The sequence below is a fragment of the Podarcis bocagei genome (genome assembly GCF_964188305.1).
Source record: "Podarcis bocagei genome assembly, chromosome: 3".
Lineage (NCBI taxonomy): Eukaryota > Metazoa > Chordata > Lepidosauria > Squamata > Lacertidae > Podarcis > Podarcis bocagei.
Window position 1 is genome coordinate 92,196,955 of NC_138127.1, and position 23,761 is coordinate 92,220,715.

Sequence of the window (23,761 nt, forward strand, 5' to 3'; positions counted from 1 at the left end):
TCAACTAGGCAAAGGAATGGTAGAAGGCACCATCTGGGGAACCCTCAAGGGAAGGAGGCTCAGAGCCCAGAGATTGGTGGTGGGACAACGTTGAGAGGTCAGAGGGAGAAGACTGGGAAGAGGAGGAGTTGGAAGCTGAAGAGGTAACAGGGCTCAGTGAGCTGGGAGAGTCTGTGGCAGAGAGCAGTTCAGAATCAAGAGCAGAAGCTGAAGAACTGGATGTGGGAGGCCAAGAGTGTCACAGCTAAAAATTGGCCGCTGTTTCTTTAATGCTAAAAGAACTAAGTCAGCATGAATCAGCGGCCTACAATGACTCATGCAACCTTTCACCAAATGGTACCTGTATATATAGAGTGGTCAGTGTTAGTGTGTGGTGTGGGTTGGTTGGATGGTAGAAAGCTGGTTGCGTTTGGTGTGTGTAAAAGCTGTCGGTCGTGGTTGGAGAAGACTTTTTAAGAATAAAAGCAGCAATACTCTGCAAGAATACTCTTTCTCAAAGACTCTTTTGTGCCAACTAAGGTCTGAAGACTAGGCAAAGGAGTAAAAAGGAGGTCAGAACCTTTTCCTTTTCAAAACACTGACAAAGAGGCAGAGATGAGTCAGACTAGTGAAGAAGCATGGGTGTCTCCCCCTTCTGCTGCGATGAGATCCCCTCCCCTCGATCTCCCAGAACCAGAAGAGGCAAGAAACAGGCAGAGCAGGGAAAGGCTGCAAGCAGGCGCAGTCTCTGATTGCTTGGAAAAAACGTAGGAGAGGAGGAAACTTAGATGGCTGTGGGAAGGCAAGGACCTTCAGTCTCAGCAACTGCTTCATGGAGAGCAAGACGGAGATAAGTTGCTGTGCTCATTAGGCCTGACACCCCACCATGTTTGTGACACTTGTTTTTTTGCTAGCAAAGAGTTAACTCCAACCTGCTGGGTGTGATTTACTGCTGGCTCGCTTCTGACAGCAAGCAAGAGGCATTATCAGAGTTCAAGGACACATTCCAGCCAGGCAAAAATACCCCAGGAGGGTGCAAAGCAGGGCTGGTGTGGGGTTTGGCCTGTGGAGAGGGTGTGTGGCTGAAGATGGAAAGACCCAAGTGCCAGAAAGAGAGCTTTGCAGGGCCGCATTTGGCCCCTGGGCCTGCAGTTCCCCATGCCTGGCTAAGGAATGGAATGTAGCAGCCTGGATTTCTGCTCAACCTGAAGTTGGTGTAGAACAGCAACCATATTAAGCAGGGGAACAGATGCAGATGGGGGCAGAAGGACTCCTGTTTTTTCATAGTTGTGCAAAAGAAGGGATTTGAGTACCATATTTTTCGCTCTATAAGATGCACCAGACCATAAGACGCACCTAGTTTTTGGAGGAGGAAAACAAGAAAAAAAATATTCTGAATCCCAGAAGCCAGAACAGCAAGAGGGATTGCTGTGCAGCGAAAGCAGAAATCCCTCTTGCTGTTCTGGCTTCTGTGATAGCTGCGCAGCCTGCATTCGCTCCATAAGACGCACACACATTTCCCCTTACTTTATAGGAGGGGAAAAGTGAGTCTTATAGAGCAAAAAATACAGTATGTGCAGTTTTCATGGAGGGAGGAGTAAAGGAGTAGTCTGTGACTATGAAATCAGGGATCTGTGGTCCTCCAGATGCTGACCACTGATTCCCACAGGCAGGTTGGCCAATGGGCACATCTGGAGGGTCACAGGTGCTTCCCCATCTCAGAAACAAAGATTCTGCCTTCCTTTGTATCTGACCATCCACAATTCATCCAGAGACAGAAAGCATCTTTTGACTAGGACCATGCTTCAGTTTTGCTTTTGCTTTTTTAAAGAAAGCCATTACTTTTTAGCTGGCTAAACCCTGTTTTCTTTTGTTTGTTTTGCATTACTTCTCTCTCTCTCTCTCTCTCTCTCTCTCTCTCTCTCTCTCTCTCTTCTTTTTTCTTTTTTGCAAAGGAGCCCCAGGGAGAGCTTAGAAAAAGGGTAATCAATAAAGAAACAGCAGCATTAGAGATCAGGAGGGAAAAAAGAGCAGATGGATTCGGGGGGAATTCTGTGCTGCTGAAAGTGGACCATTCAGCATAGAAATTCAATATGCACTTCAGTTATTGTATGTGATGGTTCCCATGACAACCGCCGCGCAGCCATGCGAGGCATTCAGCTGTGCAAAGGGGCTGGAAGCTGGCAGACAGGCGTCAGCACTCCCATCTCTTGGAGCTGGGAACTTTAAAGAACTGGTGGTGCAGAGTAGACTCATCTCCCCAGAGACCAGTGCTAAAAAAAAGGGATAAGCTGCCTTATCTCAAGTTGGACTATAGGCCCACCTAGCTCAGTACTGTCTTTCCCCCAACCAGGTGCCCCTCAGATGCTGCTGGACTACAACTCCCATCAGCTCCAGCCAGCAGGACCAATGGTCAAGAAGGATGGTAGCTGTGGTCCAAAACACCTGGAGGGCACAAGGTTGGCGGGAGGCTAGTCTATGCAGACAGACAGTGGCTCTCCAGAGCTTCAGAAAGGTGTCTTACCTGCAGATGCCAGGGATTGGACCTGGACAGGTACAGTGAGCTATAGAGCCACTGAGCTATGGCCCTTCCCTCACCACTGTGTTTAAACCAAAGCACAGTGGTACCTCTGGTTACAAACTTAATTTGTTCCGGAGGTCCGTTCTTAAGCTGAAACCGTTCCTACCCTGAGGCACGCTTTCACTAACCGGGCCTCCCGCTGCACGAGGCGTGCAATTTCTGTTCGCATCCTGGGGCAAAGTTCGCAACCAGGAGCAGCTACTTCCGGGTTAGCGGAGCTCATAACCTGAGGTGTTTGTAACCAGAGGTACCACTGTACTGGTTTTGCTCCATCAAAGTTAATCCAAGCACTTTCCTGCTTTGAATAGTTTGTTTTGATTGTAAGCTTGAGGGCAGGGACGTGTGCACTTTGGTGTAGATGTAGCCCCAGCACACTTGACTTTTTTTTGTTTTTTGTTTTAGAAATGATCAGTAGAAGAATAACCATGAACTCCCCTTATTCTGCCCAGCCAATCAACTTCCTTCTCCTAAGGGTATTTGTCCTGCTGGTCACTAGGGGACTACGCAGCCTCGTCTGTCTGATGTAGAAATGTGTCCTATGGGGCAACACTTATAGCACAATCCTAAGCGTGCTGATTCAGAAGTAAATCCCACTTAATTCAGTGGGCCTTACTCCCCAGTTGCAACATTTAGGATTGCAGATTTCAATTAATATTGAGCACTGAGGAAAGGAGAGAGGAGCTTTTGCTGGTAACGCCCAAAATTTGTTCTTGGATCTTCAGGTTTTGTGGAAGAAAAGGCTCTCAGCGGCTAATAATGATTGTATTACATATGCTGTATAGCACAATAATATAACATACACTCACACACAACTTAAATAGCCTTGGGAAAATGTGTATATAACATGCATGTATTTGATCGTGCATCCGTATCTGTGAATTATTGTTCACACACATACAGACACATTTTTACTTGAATGTTGGTGGGGAAGGAACTTTAAAGATTTGAGAACTGAATAACAGGTAAATAAGCAGGTTATAAGAGGCTCAAGTGTGACATGGATCTCTCTAGGCTACATTCACACTATACATTAAAACACTACGATACTGCTTTAAACATTCATGGCATCCCCCAAAGAATTCTGGGAGCTGTAGTTTGTTTAAGGCTGCTGAGGGTAATAGGAGACTCCTTATTTCCCTTACAGAACTACAATTTCTAGAGTTCTCTGTGAAAAGAAATAGATTGTTAACGCACTCTGAGAACTGTAGCTCTGTGAAGGGAATAGGGTTCTCTTAACCAGTGCTTTTTTTCTGAGGGGACGCATACCCTTTTGTGATTCTAAGTTTGGCCTCATTGAGGGACAGTATTTCAATATGAGTAGGAAAATGAGAGTACCCCAAAACATTATTTTTTGGGGGGAAAGCACTGCTCTTAACAACACTTAGCACCCTAAACAAACTGCAGCTCCCAGAATCCTTTGAGGGAAGCCATAGCTGTTTAAAGCAGGGACCATAGTGCTTTAAATGTATGGCATGAATATAGCAGAACGAGGTCCACATCATACTTGAGCTTCTCCCCTAGAAGACTCTCCAGCAGATGTTCTTCCAGCCAGTCCTTCAGGGAAGAGGATTTCATGCCTCCCACTTTACAATTCTGCTGGAAATGCTTTCATGTGCAACCTGGAGATAGATAGGACCCGCAGCTTCCGTCTGGAGTCTGGCCATGTAAACATTTGCAGCCTCAATGATTCATTGGTTAGTGGGACCAGGACAGCCTCTGCCAGTTGACGGTGCTGCCACAGGTGACAGGTCTGGTTTGGCATTGGCTGAACCGCTCCGGTTTGCTCTCTGCTCTGCTGCTGGCATCTAGCGTTGAGCACATCTCCTGTCCCAGCAGAGGAAGCAAGTGCTTTGCAGATGCTTCGGAACAGCTGTGCTGCTAACCCTAAAATATTGTCAGGAACTAATGGTGTTTACTCACTGAGCGTCAGCTGCTGGCTACAGAAAGAATACCAGCAACGCTCCAGCCACAGAAAGCCTTAGCGCAGGGATGGCGAACCTGTGGCTCTCCAGGTCTTGTTGGACTCCAACTCCCATCAACCAGCATGGCCAAATGCCAGTGGGAGTTGGAGTCCGGCAACAACTGGAAGGTTGCAGAGGTTCCATATCCCTGCCATAACAGATGCATACCTTCCAGCATCCGAGTGGTCCCAACTGGGACGCTTGTTTTTGGTGCTCCTGCAGGAGCCAGCTGACTTGTGCAAGACCAAAAAAACAAGCAGCTTTTGGTCCAGTGCTTGGCACAAGGCAGCTGACTAGTGCCAGAGCTCCAGACCCAAAAATGGGACATTCCGGGATCCAATCAGAAGCCGGGAATGGTTTCTGTAATCCCCACTTAAATTGGGAACAGTTGAGCAGCAGGCAGATTGGATGCTGGTTTGGAACGAAGAGACTCTTACAGTGCAATCCTATGTATACAGTGGTACCTCTGGTTGCGAACGGGATCCGTTCTGGAGGCCCGTTCGCAACATGAAAAGCCAGCAACCTGAAGCGCCGTACAATCTGGTGGTTGTGCGCATGCGCGAAGCGCGACTTAGCGCTTCTGCGCATGCGCGAGCAGCGAAACCCGGAAGTAACCCTTTCCGGTACTTCTGGGTCGCCGTGGGATGCAACCTGAAAAAAACATATCATGAAGCAAACGTAACATGAGGTATGACTGTATTTACTTGGAAGTTGCTCCACGTCCCCCTGACTCCCTCCTTTGGCAATCTGCACAGAATTTTTTGCTTAATGGTTGCCATTAATTTGATTTTAATTAATTTTTATAATGAAATGTTTTTAGAATGTTGTGTTATTTTATTGTTGTTAGCTGCCCTGAACCCGGCTTTGGCTGGGGAGGGTGGGATATAAATAAAATTTATTATTATTATTATTATTATTATTATTATTATTATTATTATTATTATTATTATGTCTGCAGAGCTGTGTGCCTCAGCTGATTAGTTTAAGTAGTTAAATTTATTAAATTTGGACACAAAGCAGGAAAACCGGTAGTTTTAAAGGGGGACAGCAGCATTATTTTTAGATGGTGTACGCATGTATAGGAGGATTTTTGCACCAAGAAGGTTGACTGGAGGCAGTTGGTTCTTCGCCCGCCCTGCCCGCAATGTAGACTCAGGTAGGGAAAGAGAGCAGGATCGTCTCTAACCTGAATGGCTTTGTGGTCCTGATCTCCCGCCTGGAGACTGATGCAGTTGGGCATCTCGAGATGCAGCTCTCTGTCCTGATTGGCTTGCAGCAGTTTTCACACAAGATGGTCATGGTTCTGGAAAAGCGATGGAAACACTGAGAGGAGGGAGGGAGTCCTGGGGTTGTGTCCAAGGCCATGCTAAGTCATAGTTCTGTCAGGTAAAGGATTATCACTAGTGCGGTACTTTCACCTGGCCACAGCCCAGTCCCAGACTGGTCACATCCTAGCTCCTTTTTTTTTTTTAAGTGGGAAGTGCAATACAGTGGTACCTTGGGTTAAGTACTTAATTCGTTCCGGAGGTCTGTTCTTAACCTGAAACTGTTCTTAACCTGAAGCACCACTTTAGCTAATGGGGCCTCCTGCTGCCGCCGTGCCACCAGAGCACAATTTCTGTTCTTATCCTGAAGCAAAGTTCTTAACCTGAAGCACTATTTCTGGGTTAGCAGAGTCTGTAACCTGAAGCGTATGTAACCTGAAGCATATGCAACCCGAGGTACCACTGTAATAGGGTTCTCGTATAACATCTAGTTTGGTGCTGAGCTCATGTGAACACTAAAACAAAACTGACTACTATGGATATTGTTAGATTTTGATATTGGTAAAGCCTGTGTAAACAAAAGTGAAGCTTTCGTTATGCCATTGAGAATTGTCATTGGGGGCTGTGAAGGGGAGGAAAGCATTGAGCTACGTGCAGCAGCCCTGATAAAAATCCACCGCTGTTTTGGTAATAACAACAACCTGATCAATGCCAGAGCATCAAATGGTTTACAAAATATTTAAAAACCAGTTTAAAATATGCAATAAAACGACCCCATCAAAATATATGGACATACAGATAGCAAATTTAAATGGGTGTCTGTAAAAGCGCAGACTCCTTCTGAAGATCGTTCCTCATGTTGCCTAAAGGGCGCTGTTTGGGCACAAGAGAGAAAGGTTTCAAGGCTTTGCAGAAGTACAAAGAGAACCTTAAAGGGAGGGGAAAGACTTTTAAGCAAGCAGCAGGAGGCAGAGAACCTCCAACAGCCCAATGAGGACTGAGCATGCTTAGTGCCAATGGAACACTGTTTGTTGCGGGACAGGAATGGAAAATTGTGGCGGGAGGAGTAATGGAGTATCCTGGGAAAGGGCATGGCTGACTGGCTGGAGCCCAGGACAGTTCACACTGCAAAGTTTGGCACCAGGCCAAGTTTATTTTTTTTATTTTTTGAATTTATATACTGCCCTATACCTGGAGGTCTCAGGGCGATTCACAGAAAAGACCAACATAAAAACCACAATATATATATACTAAAAGTAAAAACAGCAACCCAATAACACACACCCCTCAAAAAAGAGCCACATTTTAGAAAGGGCATAGGATGTCAATCAGATCAACCAAAGGCCTGGTTAAAAAGGAACTATTTGTTTTATTTATTGGATTTATATATGTTGCTAACTATAAAAAGCAAAACACAAACCAGAGATGTATCTTCAGATGATGTGTTTAGCATTGTGTTCTACTTTGGCTCTTAGTTATTTATTATATTGGGATTTAATATATTTACCATTAATATGTTATGAGAACAATGGCTTACTAAGACTACATCTGTACATTGCTTAATTCTTCAGTGACGACTGAGCAGTGACTTTGGTCACATCCCCACAAATCATTTAAATTACATTTAAAGCACCCGGCTTTCCCCAAAGAATTCTGGGAACAGAAGTTTACCCTTAAGGGATACAGTTCCCAGCACTCCTAATAAACTACAGTTCCCAGAATCCTTGGAGGGAAGCCATGTTCTTTAAATGTATGTTGTGGTTTTTCTGCCTCTTTTATGAATTGGAAACAAACTTTCTACCCTGACCTCTATCTGTGTTGAAGCATGACACCAGCATTAAATTTTCACTACCCAGCATCAAATTTTCAGTAGCCAGCATCAATCTTTTAGAGGCCGGCACTGTATAGGGATGGGAATAGGACCGCCAAAACTCTATAGGAACCAGCTTCAAAAGTTTTTGATGCATATAATTTTCCCACCCCGATCATGCTTTCTGCCCAAAGTCTTGTATCAGGAGAAAAACTGCCCTACTTCAAAGACAAAGGGACACTTTGGAGACTGAAACAATGGAAGTTGAGCAGTACATTCAGGAGGTCAGGGGAAGAGGGTTTTTTTTAAAATGAGGAATACATCCAGAAATCTATTCCTAGAACGCTCCGACACATCCAAGAAGCTAATTTGTAAAAAGGGCTCAGCTGCAGAATTCAGTGCCAGAGGTCAACATGTAAACAGAATATAAAGAGACCCTTGAGCATGCACCGAGTGCCTTTCCTACGCTGCCAAACAACCACAGCCAGCCCTTAAGTATCTGGGATTAGAGGCAAGGGCTTCTGAGGGCAAAGAGATTAACATGCAGACAGACTTCAGTCTCTGCATCTTTGAATTAAAAAATGAAGGCTGTGTACACACCATGCATTTAAAGCATCTTTAAAACATATAGCTCCTCCAAGCCCCAGGAACTATAGTTGACCCACCACAAGCCTATGATTACAAGCACCCTTAACAAACTACAGATCGCATAACTATTATTTGGGTGGGGGTGTCATGTGCTTTGAATGTACAGCATGTACGCAACCTGGGGCTGTGTACTATAACTTTGAAGCACATTTGAATTCCTGTTTCCCCCTCAAATGATTCTGGACGCTTGTTTAGACCTCACAACTCCCCGCAACCCTTAACAAACTACAGCTTGCAGAGTTCCTTGGAGGGGCGGGCGGGAATGTGCTTCAAATGTGCTTCAAAGGTACAGGAAGGCACGCAGCTTACATGTGAGCAAATCGCACGGAACCAGAGCAAGGATGAGGAACCAGAGGCCTTCTAGATGTTGCGGGCGGACTACAACTCCCATCAGCTCCAGCCAGCATGGTCCCAATGGTCAAGCATGATGGGAGTCCGAGTCCAACCACATCTGGAGAGCCAAAACTGATCCTGCAATGGTCCCAGCCTCTTTCCTGGTGCAGATGGGAAAAAACTAAGCCAGCGCAACCTGACCCTTCCATGCATCCGGATCACAAGAGCCAGGGGGCAACTGGATCCAAAATTAGCTGCATCAATGCGCCCTGCGCGTCAATGTCTCTGCTGTCCACTGGGTGGTACTCCTGGTAATGAATTGATAGGGAGCTGTTCAGGGTCACAAGCCAGTCTTATTGCTTGGCAGTGACTGGGCTAGAATTAGGGCAACTCAGCTGAATCCAAGTGCTAAGCCCCAGGCGGCTGCAAGACAGCTGGATTCGCCACCTCCTTAGGGTAGCAAACTAATAATAATAATAATAATAATAATAATGACATACAAGATCTGGTCAGATCTGGCCCAACCATCCCCTAAAAGGACTTCTTACCTCTTTCCTCTCTCTGTCTGGGTCTGAACTTGCTGACCCCTTGTTCTCAAGAACGCCTTCCTTTTGTAGTCACCCCCTCCTGGGGAGGTGGGGGGGGGGAGAGGGGCCGTCAGGCCAAACGGGGGATAAAATTACCTCTTGTGACGCAATTCTAAACATCTCTGCGCTATTTTTAGAAAGCAGGCTTCTAAAAATAGCCTGACCACCACCCCACAGCCTGCTTGTTGTAATCTGATAGGGGAAGCAATAAAGGGAGGCTCTGGCTCTTTAAAGCTGGCTTGTCATCTCAGCAGGGAATTGGGGTTACGGGTGGGGGTGGGGGTGGGGGGGTCACTCCCAGTGGAGGAGGATTATCCTCACTTTGAGTCACAGTGATGTCGCTGATGGCCCTGAGGGCGAGAGAGATCAATGAGTTGCCCAAGGCCTCTGAGTGAGTTTGTGGCAGAGGCAAGATCTTCATCCAAAGACCACAGCGAAATGCTGTGACTTCCATGGTCAGCTAGTGGTGCAGGTTTGTTAAATCCAAAGGTGAATTTATTTGTTGAAGTTGCACATGCAGCCCCAGTGCAACTTACTTTTTAGGGTTCGACCCATCTGCATCATCAGCCAAATCCTGAATTAAAAGGATGCTCTGCTGGCTACAATGGATCATATTGTCTCCTCTCCAAAGACTTGATTTGATCATCTGACCATCTAGACAAGTGCCCTCATATTAATTGGGATGCAAAGGAGTTGGAGTGCAGCTCTGGGATAGCTTAGTTGGTAGAGCATGAGACTCTTAATCTCAGGGTTAGGGGTTTGAGACCCAACTTGGACAAGAGATTCCTGCATTGCAGGGAGTTGGACTAGATGACCCAATTCTATGATTCTATGTTTCACGAAGATATGGGGTGGTGGGCAGATGGGCCTTGGGTCCAATCCAACAGAGCTCCTGTTCTTCATTACTGTTTGGATGGCACTTAAGCAAGCACTTGAGGGCCAGTCCACACTTTTCGGGACTCATAGCAAAAATATACACGGAAAGCCAGAGCAATTCCCCAAAACTATGGACTCAGCTATACAGCTGCAAATAGAACATTTTAAATGTGTTTTAAGTGCATTATACAAATGTGACACTAGATGGTGAGGGTGAGCTAATGGGAAATTCAATATATATTTTAAAACGTTTTTTAAAACAGCGTTTTCACAGCGTTTTTTCATATATGTCTAGATCCATCCCATTTTATGCACAAAACAGAAGATCCCAATGGAACCGCCCACGGCAGGTACAAATTAAGAATAACCATGTAGTTAAAAAGGTAAAGGGACCCCTGACCATAAGGTCCAGTCGTGGCCAACTCTGGGGTTGTGGCACTCATCTCGCTTTACTGGCCGAGGGAGCCGGCGTACAGCTTCCGGGTCATATGGCCAGCATGACTAAGCCACTTCTGGTGAACCAGAGCAGCGCACGGAAATGCCGTTTACCTTCCCACTGGAGCGGTACCTATTTATCTACTTGCACTTTGATGTGCTTTTGAACTGCTAGGTTGACAGGAGCAGAGACCAAGCAACGGGGGCTCACCCTATTGCGGGGATTCGAACTGCCGACCTTCTGATCGGCAAGTCCTGGGCTCTGTGGTTTAACCCACAGCGCCACCATAGGGTCTCAAGACTGGCCATCTGAGGGAGGCTGCCTCACCTTACCTAATGTTAAGGCTGGCCCTGCAACATCCTTGGCAATTGTGAATGATGTGCGTATACCTAACTGGCTGGGTTTCCCTGAATCACGCGGGAAGGAGCAATAAAGAGCAGTTTCTGTTGGCATGATTATTTTGAGGCAGCCTTTCCCTACCTAGTGCTTTCTAGATATTTTGCACTCCAGTCCCCATCATTCCTGACCATTGGCCATGCTGGCTGTGGCCAATGGACATCAGTTTGGGAAAGTCTGTTGTGGGGGAACTGTATCTTACACAATTCAGAGCACATATCACATTCCCCCACTTTGTTTCCCTTTGCTTTTTAGCCTAAGGTTGAGATTTCGTATACCATGCCTTTCATCAGGGATGTTGCTGGTTTTCCGTCTCAAAGAGATGTTCACACTTGGCTCAGGTCCAGCTTGTTGTGTTTAGAGTAGAAATCAGCGGGGGGGAATCCCTGTCTCTTTCGATAAAAACAAAAAACTTGGAGCAAGTGTGCGCTCACTTCATCCCTTTATCCCAAATGTTCCTATTGGGATTTGCAGTCTGGCATGGTTTATTTAAGAGTGATCAGCAATACTGACTGTAGCATTCTGTGCTGGAATTGTAAGTCCTGCAGGAAACCTTGCTGAAGCCTGTGATTACAAGACCCTGGAACAAAGCCTGAGTAACAGCATTTTTCTGCAGACTGAGAAAGATCTCACTTTGCTTCTGGCATCACACAGGGCCATGATGATCTGTAGCGCAGCAACATCCACCCACTAGTTATGCTTGGGGCTGCACTTAACAAAACATCTGGGCTAGGAGAACCCCAATTTCTGCAACCAAGAAACAGAGCTGTGCTAATTGTGCAAAGAAGCTTGTGCATGTTGCATGCGCCACGCCGGTTCTATCAATGGTATAGAGGTTATAGCAAGGGTCGGCAAGGTTTACCTCGCCTGAGCCGGTTCACTCCTGTGGAGAGTCCTCTGTGGGCCGGATTGCTAATGTGCACGCGCCCCCACGATTTCTGGTGTCGGTGTCTGCATCTGCACAGACGCAATTTCCAGTGTCTGCGTAGACACAATTTCTGGCGCCGTGGAAGCGAGTCCTCGCGTTGTACTGCGCCAGTTTAGCGCAGCACACGGGGACTAGTTGAGCGGGTGGCTCAGTTCGAGGGTGGCTCGTGGGCCGGTTAAACGACCCCTGTGAGCAGGCCCAGACGGGGGGGGGGGGGCATATGGGCCACTTGGACCAGGCCTCCGATTCCAAAGCATTATTTATATACTTACCATATTTTTCGCTCTATAACACGCACCCGACCATAACACGCACATAGTTTTTAGAGGAGGAAAATCTGTAGGCATGCCACCCGTAGGCATTCCCTCCATAACACGCACAGACATTTCCCCTTACCTTCTAGGAGGAAAAAAGTGAGTGTTATGGTGCAAAAAATACGGTACTTATTTATAAGACCTCAGTTATCCCTAGGGTAAAAAAAAGGGGGGCGCATTATCTACCTGGCCCGGGCCTCTGCCTGGTTCTGCAAGGCCCTGCCTGTGGACGACTTCTGACCCATGGGCCTTAGGTTGCCTACTCCTGGGTTAGAGTGTCAGACTAGGGCCTGGGAGACCAGGATTCGAATCCCCACTCAACCTTGAAGCTTGGGCCAGTCACTGTCTCTCAGCCTAACCTTCCTCACAGGCTTGTTGTGAGATTAAACAAGGAGGTGAAGAACCACGTGGGCTATAAAAGGCGGGATATAAATGCAATAAATAAATTTCAGATACCTGTGAACCTTTTGGCAGGTGAATTCAGGCTTCATATAGGTGCTGGTGGCAGACATTTATTTATTTATTTTGCAAGGTTTTCTGTTATTTCTCCTTGAGAAGGCTCCTAACTCAGGGCCTCAGTAGGGTTTCTTTTATTCTAAGGGGAGAGAAAGAGATGTAACACCTGGGTTGTCCTGAAGGAGACTGTGCATAGTTAGAAGTGTAAGTTAATTCCCCGATTCCATATTCGATTCCCTGGGTTCCAATATGCGTCTGCATCATTGAGACCGTGAAGATTTAGATCCCTTTTCTGCCAGAACATTAAAAAAAAGAAAAAAAGCAGGCAGTGTATTCAGCCATTAGATTCCATAAGGCAAGAAGCAGCGACGGGAGTCTCTTTAATACAAAAATTAGGGTTACAAACAGAAGGTGCTTGAAATGTTGCTTGTGCAGGCTGTCTGCTGTAACAAAAATGACCTCGTCTCCTCCATCGTGATCCATCTCACGGGTGTGCTCCAGAGAAAGCTTAAAGGATTTTGTATGCTTCCCTTGCCATTACTGCCATTACTGCCATGAAGCTGCAGGGGGACTGCACGGGGCATTTAATCAAACCCCGTGCCCAGAATCCCACAAATTTCAATTGGAGATCAGCAACTAGGAATCCCCGAGCCAAATCTGTCTGTCTCCAATTCTACAGTTGTAGAGCTAGAAAAAGGTCAGAAGAGGGCTGCCCAAAGGATGAAGGGGATGGAGAGGCTCCCCTTTGAAGGAACGTTGCAGTTTGGGACTTAATGGTTCAGGGGGGAAAGGCATGTAAGAGGTACCATGCCTGAGGTTTATAAAAATTATGCATTGGAGGAAGGAAGTGAATAAACACAAGTTTTACTTCTTTCGTTAAAGCAGAAGTCGTGGACATCCAATGGATGTTGGGAGAGCCAGGGCAGACAAAATACTTCTTCATGCAGGACAAACTATGGAACTCACCTACACAGGAGGCAGTGTGGCCACCTGCTTGGATGGTTTTAAAAGAGGATTAGACAAATTGGGGGCGGAGAAGACTATCCATGGCCACTAGGCACAATGGCTCTGCTCTGCCTCCATGGCGGGAGATGATAACACCAGTCCCTCCAATAGGAATGTCCTTTTCCATAATAATATTAAGAAGAATTTTATTATTTATACCCCACCCATTTGACTGGGTTGCCACTCTAGGTGACTTCCAAGACATAAAAAAAAGGTAACAAAACTCCATACCCTCCAACATTTCTCCAATGAAAATAGGGACTTCCTAAGGGAAAGCAGGACATTCTGGGATCAAATCAGAAACTGGGACAGCTTCTCTAAATCAGAGACGTCCCTGGAAAAAAGGGACACTTGGAGGATCTGAAAGTTGCGTTGGGCTGCTCAGTGTTGGGAGATGGGTGTGATGGTTCATGTAGTCTTCTTCAAACTTGGGGGCACCCTGCCTGGCAGTAAAGATTGAGGAAAAGGAGCAGCAACGGCAATTGGCAACAATGGCAGGGAGAGGACACCAGGGACAGTGTCTTCGGACACCTGGAGCCAACTCTGCACTTGGACATTATGGAGTGAATATGGATCTCTCCCGCTTTTGCACTGGACTGGGGAGCAGGGGTGTTTGTGTATTGGAGGCTGCTGATTGCTTCTCTCGTTTCCCCCTCTAAGCAAACTCGGCAGAAGACTACCAAAATGAGGAGACTGGAGAGAAATGAATCAAGAAGATTGTAAGAGGTTAATTTGCAGGGAAATGAAGGTTAATGCTTCTGGAAGGTGAGAGAGAAAATATCTGACAAATGGGCTGCATCCCTTTGGCGTAGCAGTTTGGAAAAGGCTGGAGCAGCGTTGAAATAGCATAACTAACAGCATAGCAGCCAAGGCAGAAGCAAAAAAGGAAAGGGGGGAAAAAGGCAATTGCCAGACGTATAATAGGGGTTACCTTGAACCTGCGTGGTAGTCTAGCAGCTCTCATTAAAACAGAAGGCAAAAAATATGCCAAGGCACATCGTCACATTTCTCCTGCAGTCCCTGATCAACAAAAAGATCCACTTCTACAAATAGCATCACATAAACAGCTTTCTTATCACATGAGCAAAGAAAATGAATTGCTGTCATGCTCATTTGAAGATAGTTTAGCACACATCTTTAAGAGATGTTCAGTACAGGGTTGAGGTTGGGGTGGGGAGCTTGCATGCCTGCCTACCCTCCAACAGCACATAGCCCAAAATGCTTGTAACACCCATATTTTCATAACTAGGGAAATTGCCTAAGTTCCCCCATTTTGACACACTGCTGGGCCTCTACAGCATCTTCCCCAGCAGAAAAATTCTAGTGTAGAGAGAGGGGAGAGAGACTGGTCTCTTTTTTCATGGTAGCTGGAATACCAGTGACCAGTGAAATTTAGCTGGCACTGCCGTAGGTTCAGAACAAAGCACCTCTACACCAAATGCAGAATTAAGGACAGCCTCTTGTGCACTTAGGTAAAGGGACCCCTGACCGTTAGGTCCAGTCGTGGCTGACTCTGGGGTTGTGGCGCTCATCTCGCTTTATTGGCCGAGGGAGCCGGCGTACAGCTTCCAGGTCATGTGGCCAGCAAGACTAAGCTGCTTCTGGCAAACCAGAGCAGCGCACGGAAACGCTGTTTACCTTCCCGCTGCAGTGGTACCTATTTATCTACTTGCACTTTGACATGCTTTTGAACTGCTAGGTTGGCAGGAGCTGGGACCGAACAAATGGAGCTCACCCCGTTGCGGGGATTCAAACCACTGACCTTCTGATCGGCAAGTCCTAGGCTCTGTGGTTTAACCCACAGCGCCACCCGCGTCCCTTCTTGTGCACTTAGGTGGCTGTTTAAAAGAGGGTTAGACAAATCTGTGGAAACTGGCAATTTGGCATTCGTGTCTAAGAATGAAATCTCTGTGTTCAGAAAGCATCTCTTTCCAACAAAGATGCTGGAGGGAAAACAATGGGATGGCTAATGCTCGTGTCTGGCATGCAAGCTTCCTAGAGGCATCTATCTGCCTGTGCAGAAATGGAACAAATGAGACTTGGAACTATTTCTTGCAAGTGGGTGGAGTGCTCCTGATGAAAGTTACAGCCAGCCATGTCCTCTTCTGGGAAAATCCATTCCAGCCAATTCCCTTCTCTCATTCATTAGTATTAAGTGTTCTGTGGCCACTGTACACATTCATTTCTCATCGGGCTGTTTGTACAGAAACAGAAAACAAAAACTCAACCCCATGATTTGCACAAGAATCTGCACCCGGAGAAAGAACGAGTTCACTATTAGTATATCAGAAGCTGGTGGTCTGATTGAGCAAAGTACAGTGGTACCTTGGGTTAAGTAATTAATTCGTTCTGGAGGTCCGTACTTAACCTGAAACTGTTCTTAACCTGAAGCACTACTTTAGCTAATGGGGCCTTCTGCTGCCGCCGGGCTGCCGGAGCACGATTTCTGTTCTCATCCTGAAGCAAAGCTCTTAACCTGAAGCAATATTTCTGGTAACCTGAAGCGTATGTAACCTGAAGCGTATGTAACCCAAGGTACCACTGTATGTCTTCTGCTATGGATGGCGACTGGCTGTGGTTGCACACCGATAAGGGAAATGTAATTGGATGTATTCTCTTTTTTATAATTAATGCACACAAACATGCATACCCTGCGGCTAGACCCTGACATTTCAACCTAGGCTGAGTCTTGCACCAGATTGCACCAGCAAAGCGGATTCTCTCCTCCTTTCCCTTTTTAAAAATGCAATTTCTTTCTGTCCCACTCAGTCTGGAGCCCAGCCCAGAGTACTGTGGCTTTGCATCTTAATAGAACAATACTTCTTGTCGAACTCGCAGTCCTGAATCAATTATCCACCTAGGAGAGATGTGAGACTCTGTGCAAGTTGGGGAAATGTAATGACAAGGCTCAGATGCACACAGGAGAGCTGTGAAGAACACGTGTTGAGAACCTAATTAATTTTCAGCAAAGAGATTTTTAAATCGCACAGACTGGTGGGGGGGTGGGGTGGCTGCTAAGGATAATCCAATAAAAATGGGCACAAAGTTCCCTGCTTGTTAGGAGCCGGTAGGGAGGTGTAGCTCTGCAGCACATCTGTCAATCAGGTCCAGCTGAAAAGGATACAGGTTGAAGCTATCCCCGTTGTAGTGCCAACTCTTTCCCAGTAACTCTCGCATCCTGGTTGAACCGGACCTATGCCAGCAGTCAGCCAGCAGGATTTAAACTGGTAGAACTTAGCCTGGTGTAAATCCCGCCCCCCCAAAAAAGGGTTAGGGGTGGGGCAAATAAAGACATCTGTTACAAACCGTTTATCTCAGTCACATGACCTGGCAAAAGTTACACCAGCAAAAAGGGTTTGGATTTGGATTTGATATCCCGCTTTATCACTACCCGAAGGAGTCTCAAAGCGGCTAACATTCTCCTTTCCCTTCCTCCCCCACAACAAACTCTCTGTGAGGTGAGTGGGGCTGAGAGACTTCAGAGAAGTGTGACTAGCCCAAGGTCACCCAGCAGCTGCAGGTGGAGGAGCGGGGATCGAACCCGGTTCACCAGATTACGAGTCCGCCACTCTTAACCACTACACCACACTGGCTGATGATGATGCTAAGTCAAAGTCTACTTAGATGGCTTGTTTTCTCTTTGCCAGGCTCAGTCTGGCTCCTGAACGGAGTATGGGACAGGAGGAACTTACACCAACTTAACTTAAACTGGTTTCCTATACTCAGGATTGTTCTGTAAGTCTCTGTCTACCTCTGAGGCTGGAGACAGGAGAGTGGTCGGATGGATGAAAGGATGCTAATGGTATGTATGCCCACCCCACTTTTGCCTCTGGTAAGTGGATTTTGCTGGGGGGGGGGGTTGTATTCTTTCAAAAATATGTGAAACCATGAACAGCACACAAAATGTGTCTAAACACTATAGGAAGGAGTGGCTACCTCATACTTCATTGAGGTTAAAATGGCTACTGGCCATGATGGCAATATAGCGCTTCCAGGCTTGCTTGGGAAACAAGCAAGAGGGCACTGTTGCAGTCAGGTCTTGCTTGGGGGATTCGCAGCCATATGTGGTTGGCTATTGCGGGAGCAGAACAGAGTATCAGAGAGGCCTTTGATCTGTTTCAGTAGGGCTCTCTCCATGTGCCTCCAAAACGGCTGCTTTTCCAGCCTAGAAGACATTTAAAAGTTTTGTAGCAGATTCTTGGCTGTAAGCTGGTATGCTACATTTAAAAGTCTGACACTAACCATAAAGATGTGTTTTGCGGCATTGGATTGTGGAATGGTCGCATTTGCTTTTATGTTGTCATGGACGATGTTTGTTTTGTTTTTTTTTGGGGGGGGAGCAGGGGGAAGGTAGCTGATCTCCGTAAAAAAACCCCACAGATTGCAAAAGGCAAGAGGTAGATTCTGCAGCAGAAACAATTCCTCTAACAGAGGGACACGCCGCCCAGATGACTCAAGTCATCTAACTTCAGAAAGCTAAAGCCTGATTCATATTGTTCCCTTAATGAAGGACTAGGTGCAACCAGTCCAGCTGCCACTGCTTGCACTTACTACTGAAAAAGGCATCAATAGCCAAGACAGGTGAGAGAGTCTGGGGCCAGTATGAACTCTGGTCGCTTTTCTTGGGAGTGTCCAAGTGTTGCTGTCAACACCCCTTCTCTTGTACAGTGGAAGAAACCACGTGCCACATGCAACAGAGAAGAACAGATTAGGAACAGAAGAACAGCCCTGCAGGATCAGGCCCAAGGCCTATTTAGCTCGGTATCGCATTTCCCAAAGCATAGATGTATCAGCCCTTTCCTGCTCTTGCTTCCCAGTGACTGGAATCCAGAGCCATGCTGCCTCTGATGCCAGAGGTTGTATGCAGCTATTCTGATAAGTCTTATATCCTTCATGAAGTTGTCTAAGCGCTTTTCTACGCTGCTGGCCATCGCCAGAGTTTGTGACAGCAAATTCTCTGAGCAATGTGAAGTATTTCCTTTTGTTCGCCCGGAATCTCCCACCATTCGGAGCTTCCTCGGATGGCCCAGCATTCCTAGTATTACGAGAAGATTAAAAAACCTCTCCATATCCATGTTTTTGATTCTGAGCACGATTTTAAACAGCTCTATGATGTCCCTCCTTACTTGCCTTTATTACCCAAATGAAAAAGAGTGAAATTTCTGGCACTTGTGCCTTCCTCCTGGGGAGAAATCAAGAGACCCTTGTCACAGATTCGGTCTATGTACCTACAGCACAAATGTTTGCTTTATACTAGATTACTTGCCTTGGCTTTCCCCAAAGAATTCTCAGAAGTGTAGTTTGAGGAGGCTACTTAGAATTCTGTTATATCTCTGTTCATCCCTCCCCAAACTAGAGTTCCCAGTGGTCTTTGCAGAGAGGGAATGACCACAAACAATTGAAACGTAAAGTTTAGATACAGCTGTAACAACAGACCATGAGATTAGAAGCCACAAATCAGAAAATAAGTCTCAGGGTCATGCTATCAAAACCTTTAGGGAAATTCAACTACCATATATAAAGCCTTTCTTGTCTTGGAGAAACAGGCTGTTCACAAGCACCATCTTCATTACCAAGTAGCCTTAATTTCTCACGCAACTGGGAATCATGGTGGAAGTCAGATTTTCTCAGTTTAAAAATTATTGAAATCATAATTGACACAGAGAAGTACAAAATTAATCAAATTGTAAAAAGGTAGCCAGTGTTTAAACACTACCTTCCATTTTTTAACCCAAATAAGTAACTGAAGTTTTGAGACTAGGATGAAGCCTGACTATTTTTTAGCAACTGCATTTAGAAGCAGGGTATATATCACACCCACAGACAGTTCATCGCAGTTACTAGGGAGGAAATCAAAGATAAGGGTTATGTGGTGCTGTAATTGAACTAGAGACATTCTGTTTGTTCTCTATAAAACTAACTGAACTATTTGCCAGTGACTAATTTGTGCTATTTTAACTCAAGGCTATGATTTTGGGATTTGTAGATGAGTTTGCCACAGGAGTAGCAAGGTCTGAGCTACCATCTCGGAAGGAATATCTCAGAAGAGATAGAAGGAATATCACAGGAGTAGCAAGGTCTGATCTACCATCTCAGAAGGAATATCTCAGAAGAGATAGTTAAACATGTAAGTGTGCCTAGTAAGCCAATACAATTAACTGCAAACTGTAGATCAGTCTTCCTCCTGGAAAGAACTGCAAACACTCTTCACAAATTGGGTGAAGTAGACAAGGACTGATTCAGAAAACAATTACAAATAAGTAAATGTTGGGTGGCAAGCATTCTGCAGTTATTTGATCAAAGTCCATCAAAGAATAAAATCCATGTGGCAGAGAAAACAATAGAAGGCAAGCAAAAAAAGAAAGAAAAAAAAGAGAGCAAGCTGGAACTTGGAAGAGTCTTGGTTTTTGTTATCTGGGGTGTGATAAACTGAAAATCCGACAAGCACTTTTCACATTTGGTCAGTGGCAGCTGAACAAAGGAACTGCATTATATTTGATCATGGGAAGGTGATATAAGAGTGCTTTATAGAATGCCTGGTTCTGTGATGGCTTATTCACACATCAAGTGATGAACATACCTTATGTGAACCAGCCCTCTATGTCATGATGAAAAACATGGAGGAACAAAGATTATGTGTGCACCTGAACCCCTTGGCTACTGTTTTTGTTTTGGTCCCATTTGTTCCATCCAGTGTTCCTGCAATGTGGTTAATGTGCTCATCACACGTGTGTACACACACACAAACACATACACACAATCTTCTCATCATAGTTGTGAATATCCATATACACCCACCTAATATTAAGGCATTCTCCATTACACCAGGGTTTTCTAGAGGCACTGTGGGTTAAGAGGACAACTGCTGCCTTGCATCACAGATAAGCCCACAGAGTCCAATGCTTGGCTGGGAATGCAATGCATAAATTAAGCAGGGTCAAAGCTACTGCATGTACCCTCTCTTCTTCCTTGCCCCCATGCTTTTTCCAGTCCATGGGGTCCTGCTAGCGTTTTAGGATGTCAACCTCTTCACGGACGTAGAAGAAAACAAAGCAGGTCATATGTTTGGGTAATAAAAGTAATAAGAAAGCAAAAGGGATGAGCTTCTGATCTCCCCACCCAAAATTGTGTAATTTTGATACTGGGTTAAATAGGTCAATGGAACATTTGAGACAGGCAGCTTTGAGGCACCAGGGTGGTCTTGCCTGGCTGAAAGCCTCGTTTAATAAGGGTGACGACGAAGCCCAATTTTATCTTAAATAATGTGGAGCATTTATATAGCACTTTAGAATATATGAAACACTTCACTTGTCCTTACGACATCTCCATAAGGCAGGCAAGTAATACTCCTGAATTTCAGGTGGGGGCTGAAGCTGAGAAGTTTGCTTAAGGTCATCCAGCAAGTCCTGGTCAAAGGAAGATTTGAACAGACGGCTTCCCAGTGCATGTCATTAGCCACAAAGTGAGACCAGTTCTCTGATTTCAGGCTCAGTTTGCGATCCCCGGGCCCTGTACCCCCAGCTCTTTGCATGGGTCCATCACTCACCCTCCAGCCATACAAAAAGCACTGACACACAAGGCTACCAAAGTTTAGCTTCCCTGCCCCCCGTCTTTATAAATTCAGAGTTGCTGCTTGTACACATGAAACTGGGCAGCAGCGTTTCAGATCTTGCATTGACCCCTCCTGCAACAGGCACAGAAAAGTCTCTGTTCTACTCAGTCCTATGAGATGTTGGATGGCCACTCCTTGCGTCGGCGGGCAGAGTTGTCATCATTTCCCCCTCCTCTTCCAAGCAAAGAGTCTGACCTCACAGAAGTCCACACTACTGTAAAGGCAGCGAGTGCTTGATTATCTCATATATATATATATATATATATGGAGTTCCCCTGGATGCCCAATGGAGAAGGGCAAACCCAGTCAAATTTCAAAATATGTAAGACCAGGCATGCTTTTCTGAGCTCACAGCGGAGCAGAGAAAATGGCTTAAGACAGGGCACCTGGTTCAGCCCTTGGGTTAATGGTGAGGGCCAGGCACTCAAAATGGCTAGGGATGTAGAGAAGTTGGGTCTTGGTAAGTCCTTGCTTGGTTTGCCTTTGATCCTAGACTTATGCGAAGCACATGCTGGCCTTACACCAGTTAGTCCTGAGATTGAGTTTCTTTTGTTCCTATTATCCAAGTTGTACTACCGCCATAGAGAAATGTAGGCTGTAGTGTCCAGCAGCAGGAGCAGGAGCACACCCGCACTGCTTCTCTGTAAAGCGCACTGTCCAATTCAGCATGCATGCTGCCTTTAAGGCGAGGTCTCGGCAAAGTTGCAGCTGGAGAGGTGTGGCAGCAGGATGGGCAAGTAGAGCCCTCCTAGCGCTGGGCTACAAAGAAATCTCTTATGTGGAGGTGAAGCAGTGCCCCTTTCCTGAATAGGCTAAACATTCATGCACAGTGAAGGAGACGGTAGATGATGTCTGCAAGGCGGGGGGCCGAGGGCAGCTGGGAGGGGGAGCAGGAGACCAGATTATCCATGAGAGGAGAAGATGGGTCGGCTGATGTTGCTGTTTGTCGTCATTGCTGCAAGCTCCCACCTGCAGAGACAATGGGCTAGAATTAAACACAGGTACAATCAAACACAGATCCTGAAGCTGAGGCTCCAATACTTTGGCCACCTCATGAGAAGATTAGACTCCTTGGAAAAGACCCTGATGTTGGGAAAGATGGAGGGCACAAGGAGAAGGGGACGACAGAGGACAAGATGGTTGGACAGTGGCTACCAGCACGAGTGACTAAACTGCGGGTGGCAGTGGAAGACAGGAGTGCCTGGCGTGCTCTGGTTCATGAGGTCACGAAGAGTCGGACATGACTAAACAACAACAACAGTCAAGATGTTTCAGCTACTAAACATGGTGGTTGGATGGTGCCGTGTACGCCTCCTTTCGGCAACTCCTGCAGCCAAGCTGGTGCCAAACATATTGCTCTGCTTTCCTTTGGACCACATCAGTGAGGCTGGGAGAGGGGGTCTTGTCGTCTGGACAGCCTAGGATCTCCCATACACACTGCCCAGGCTTGCGCCCCAAAGAGGTCACTTCAGTGCTGCTAATGCAGCGGTTTGACTTCACCCCTGGAGGTGCACTCCACTGTCTTTCAAGACAGACAGATGCCATCAACAACGACAAACATGAAATGGGAAGATTGGGGGAAGAGAAATCAATGGCACAGTGTGTGCTTTATGTGCCGAAAGTCCTAGGTTTGAACCCTGGCATCTCCAATTAAAAAGATCATGTAGCAGGTGATGGGAAATACTTCTAATGGTACCAGTCGGACAATATTGGGTAGAGGGGGAAATAGTCTGCCCTGGTAAAATGCTATCTCTTGTGTAGTATATAACAAGTATATATTGAACATCCCTGCATAGGGATAAGTAACTTACCTGATGTCATGAGGGAGACAGGACTGGTCGAGGTTATACTGTATCACTGCCAGTTTACAGAGTGTTTTTAAGCTGGGACCTGAAGAAAAAGAAGCATACAGTATGATGATAAAACTGCCCTTCTTGGAAGCAGCCCATGAGAAGCATAAAAAGTAAGCCAAATTAACTGCACTAGGCAGCTCCCTCAATGGGACAAGGAGACAGTACAGCTATTACAGCTACTTTGACCAGGCTTTTTAATGTAAAGAAAACACACCAGGAGATTCAACCTAGGGGAAGCGGTTACTAAAGGCAACATAAGGAGGAAATGTTCACATACTGAAGTCTAAGATGTACAGGTCCGAGTGATCCATCAGGTCAAATTCATCTCCCATGCCTTCCTCTGGGGATGGGCTGTGGAAAACAAAGAGAACCCCATCAATCACTGCAATTCACTTCAAATTAAGGCTGTGTTTCAGATTCTTCCAGAGTTCTGAACTATTCCACAGGGCCTCCCTGAATTCAGTGTTACCTAACAAAGTGCAGCTGCTGATAGCAAAGGCTCTCTTTAATAACCTCTGTGTTTACTGCTGGCCAAGCCAACGCTGTTTGTTTTCAGTTCCTACTCCCTTTACTGCCTTATGTCTAATGCTGCCATCTATTCCTTTAACCTTCAAGATTATTTCCTTTACCTCTGCCCTATCCTCTGCAATTCAAAAGGATTTTATCGTAGATGTGTCAGGATGGAAATAGTCTCTTTGCAATGAAGTCTTCCCTGCCCCAC

At 46.0% G+C, this 23,761-nt stretch overlaps 2 protein-coding genes and 1 long non-coding RNA gene across 7 annotated transcripts in view; 1 reads left to right on the forward strand and 2 right to left on the reverse strand.

Annotated features, from left to right (window-relative positions):
• LOC308583993 (uncharacterized protein) overlaps positions 1 to 9,212 on the reverse strand; it is a 34,970-nt gene extending 25,758 nt beyond the window's left edge. The window contains exons 1-2 of one of the 3 annotated variants that reach the window (XM_081188576.1): positions 9,126 to 9,212; positions 5,708 to 5,824 (exon numbers count right to left, since the gene is read on the reverse strand). In XM_081188576.1, coding sequence (XP_081044702.1) covers positions 5,708 to 5,820 — 113 coding nt within the window. In that variant the 5' untranslated portion in view covers positions 5,821 to 5,824; positions 9,126 to 9,212. Of the gene's footprint in view, positions 1 to 4,480; positions 4,787 to 5,707; positions 5,825 to 6,582; positions 6,600 to 9,125 lie in introns of those variants that run through there. The other 2 variants (XM_081188577.1, XM_081188580.1) reach the window with 2 other exon arrangements.
• The window catches only part of LOC308584288, a 162,007-nt gene that overhangs the window by 103,475 nt on the left and 34,771 nt on the right, over positions 1 to 23,761 (forward strand). The gene's annotated exons all lie outside the window — the stretch shown is intronic.
• KLHDC3 (kelch domain containing 3) overlaps positions 21,165 to 23,761 on the reverse strand; it is a 54,676-nt gene continuing 52,079 nt past the window's right edge. For all 3 annotated transcript variants that reach the window (XM_081188743.1, XM_081188742.1, XM_081188744.1), the window contains exons 9-11: positions 23,318 to 23,391; positions 22,999 to 23,077; positions 21,165 to 22,156 (exon numbers count right to left, since the gene is read on the reverse strand). In XM_081188743.1, the coding sequence (XP_081044869.1) occupies positions 22,090 to 22,156; positions 22,999 to 23,077; positions 23,318 to 23,391 (220 nt within the window). In that variant the 3' untranslated portion in view covers positions 21,165 to 22,089. The remainder of the gene's footprint in view (positions 22,157 to 22,998; positions 23,078 to 23,317; positions 23,392 to 23,761) is intronic.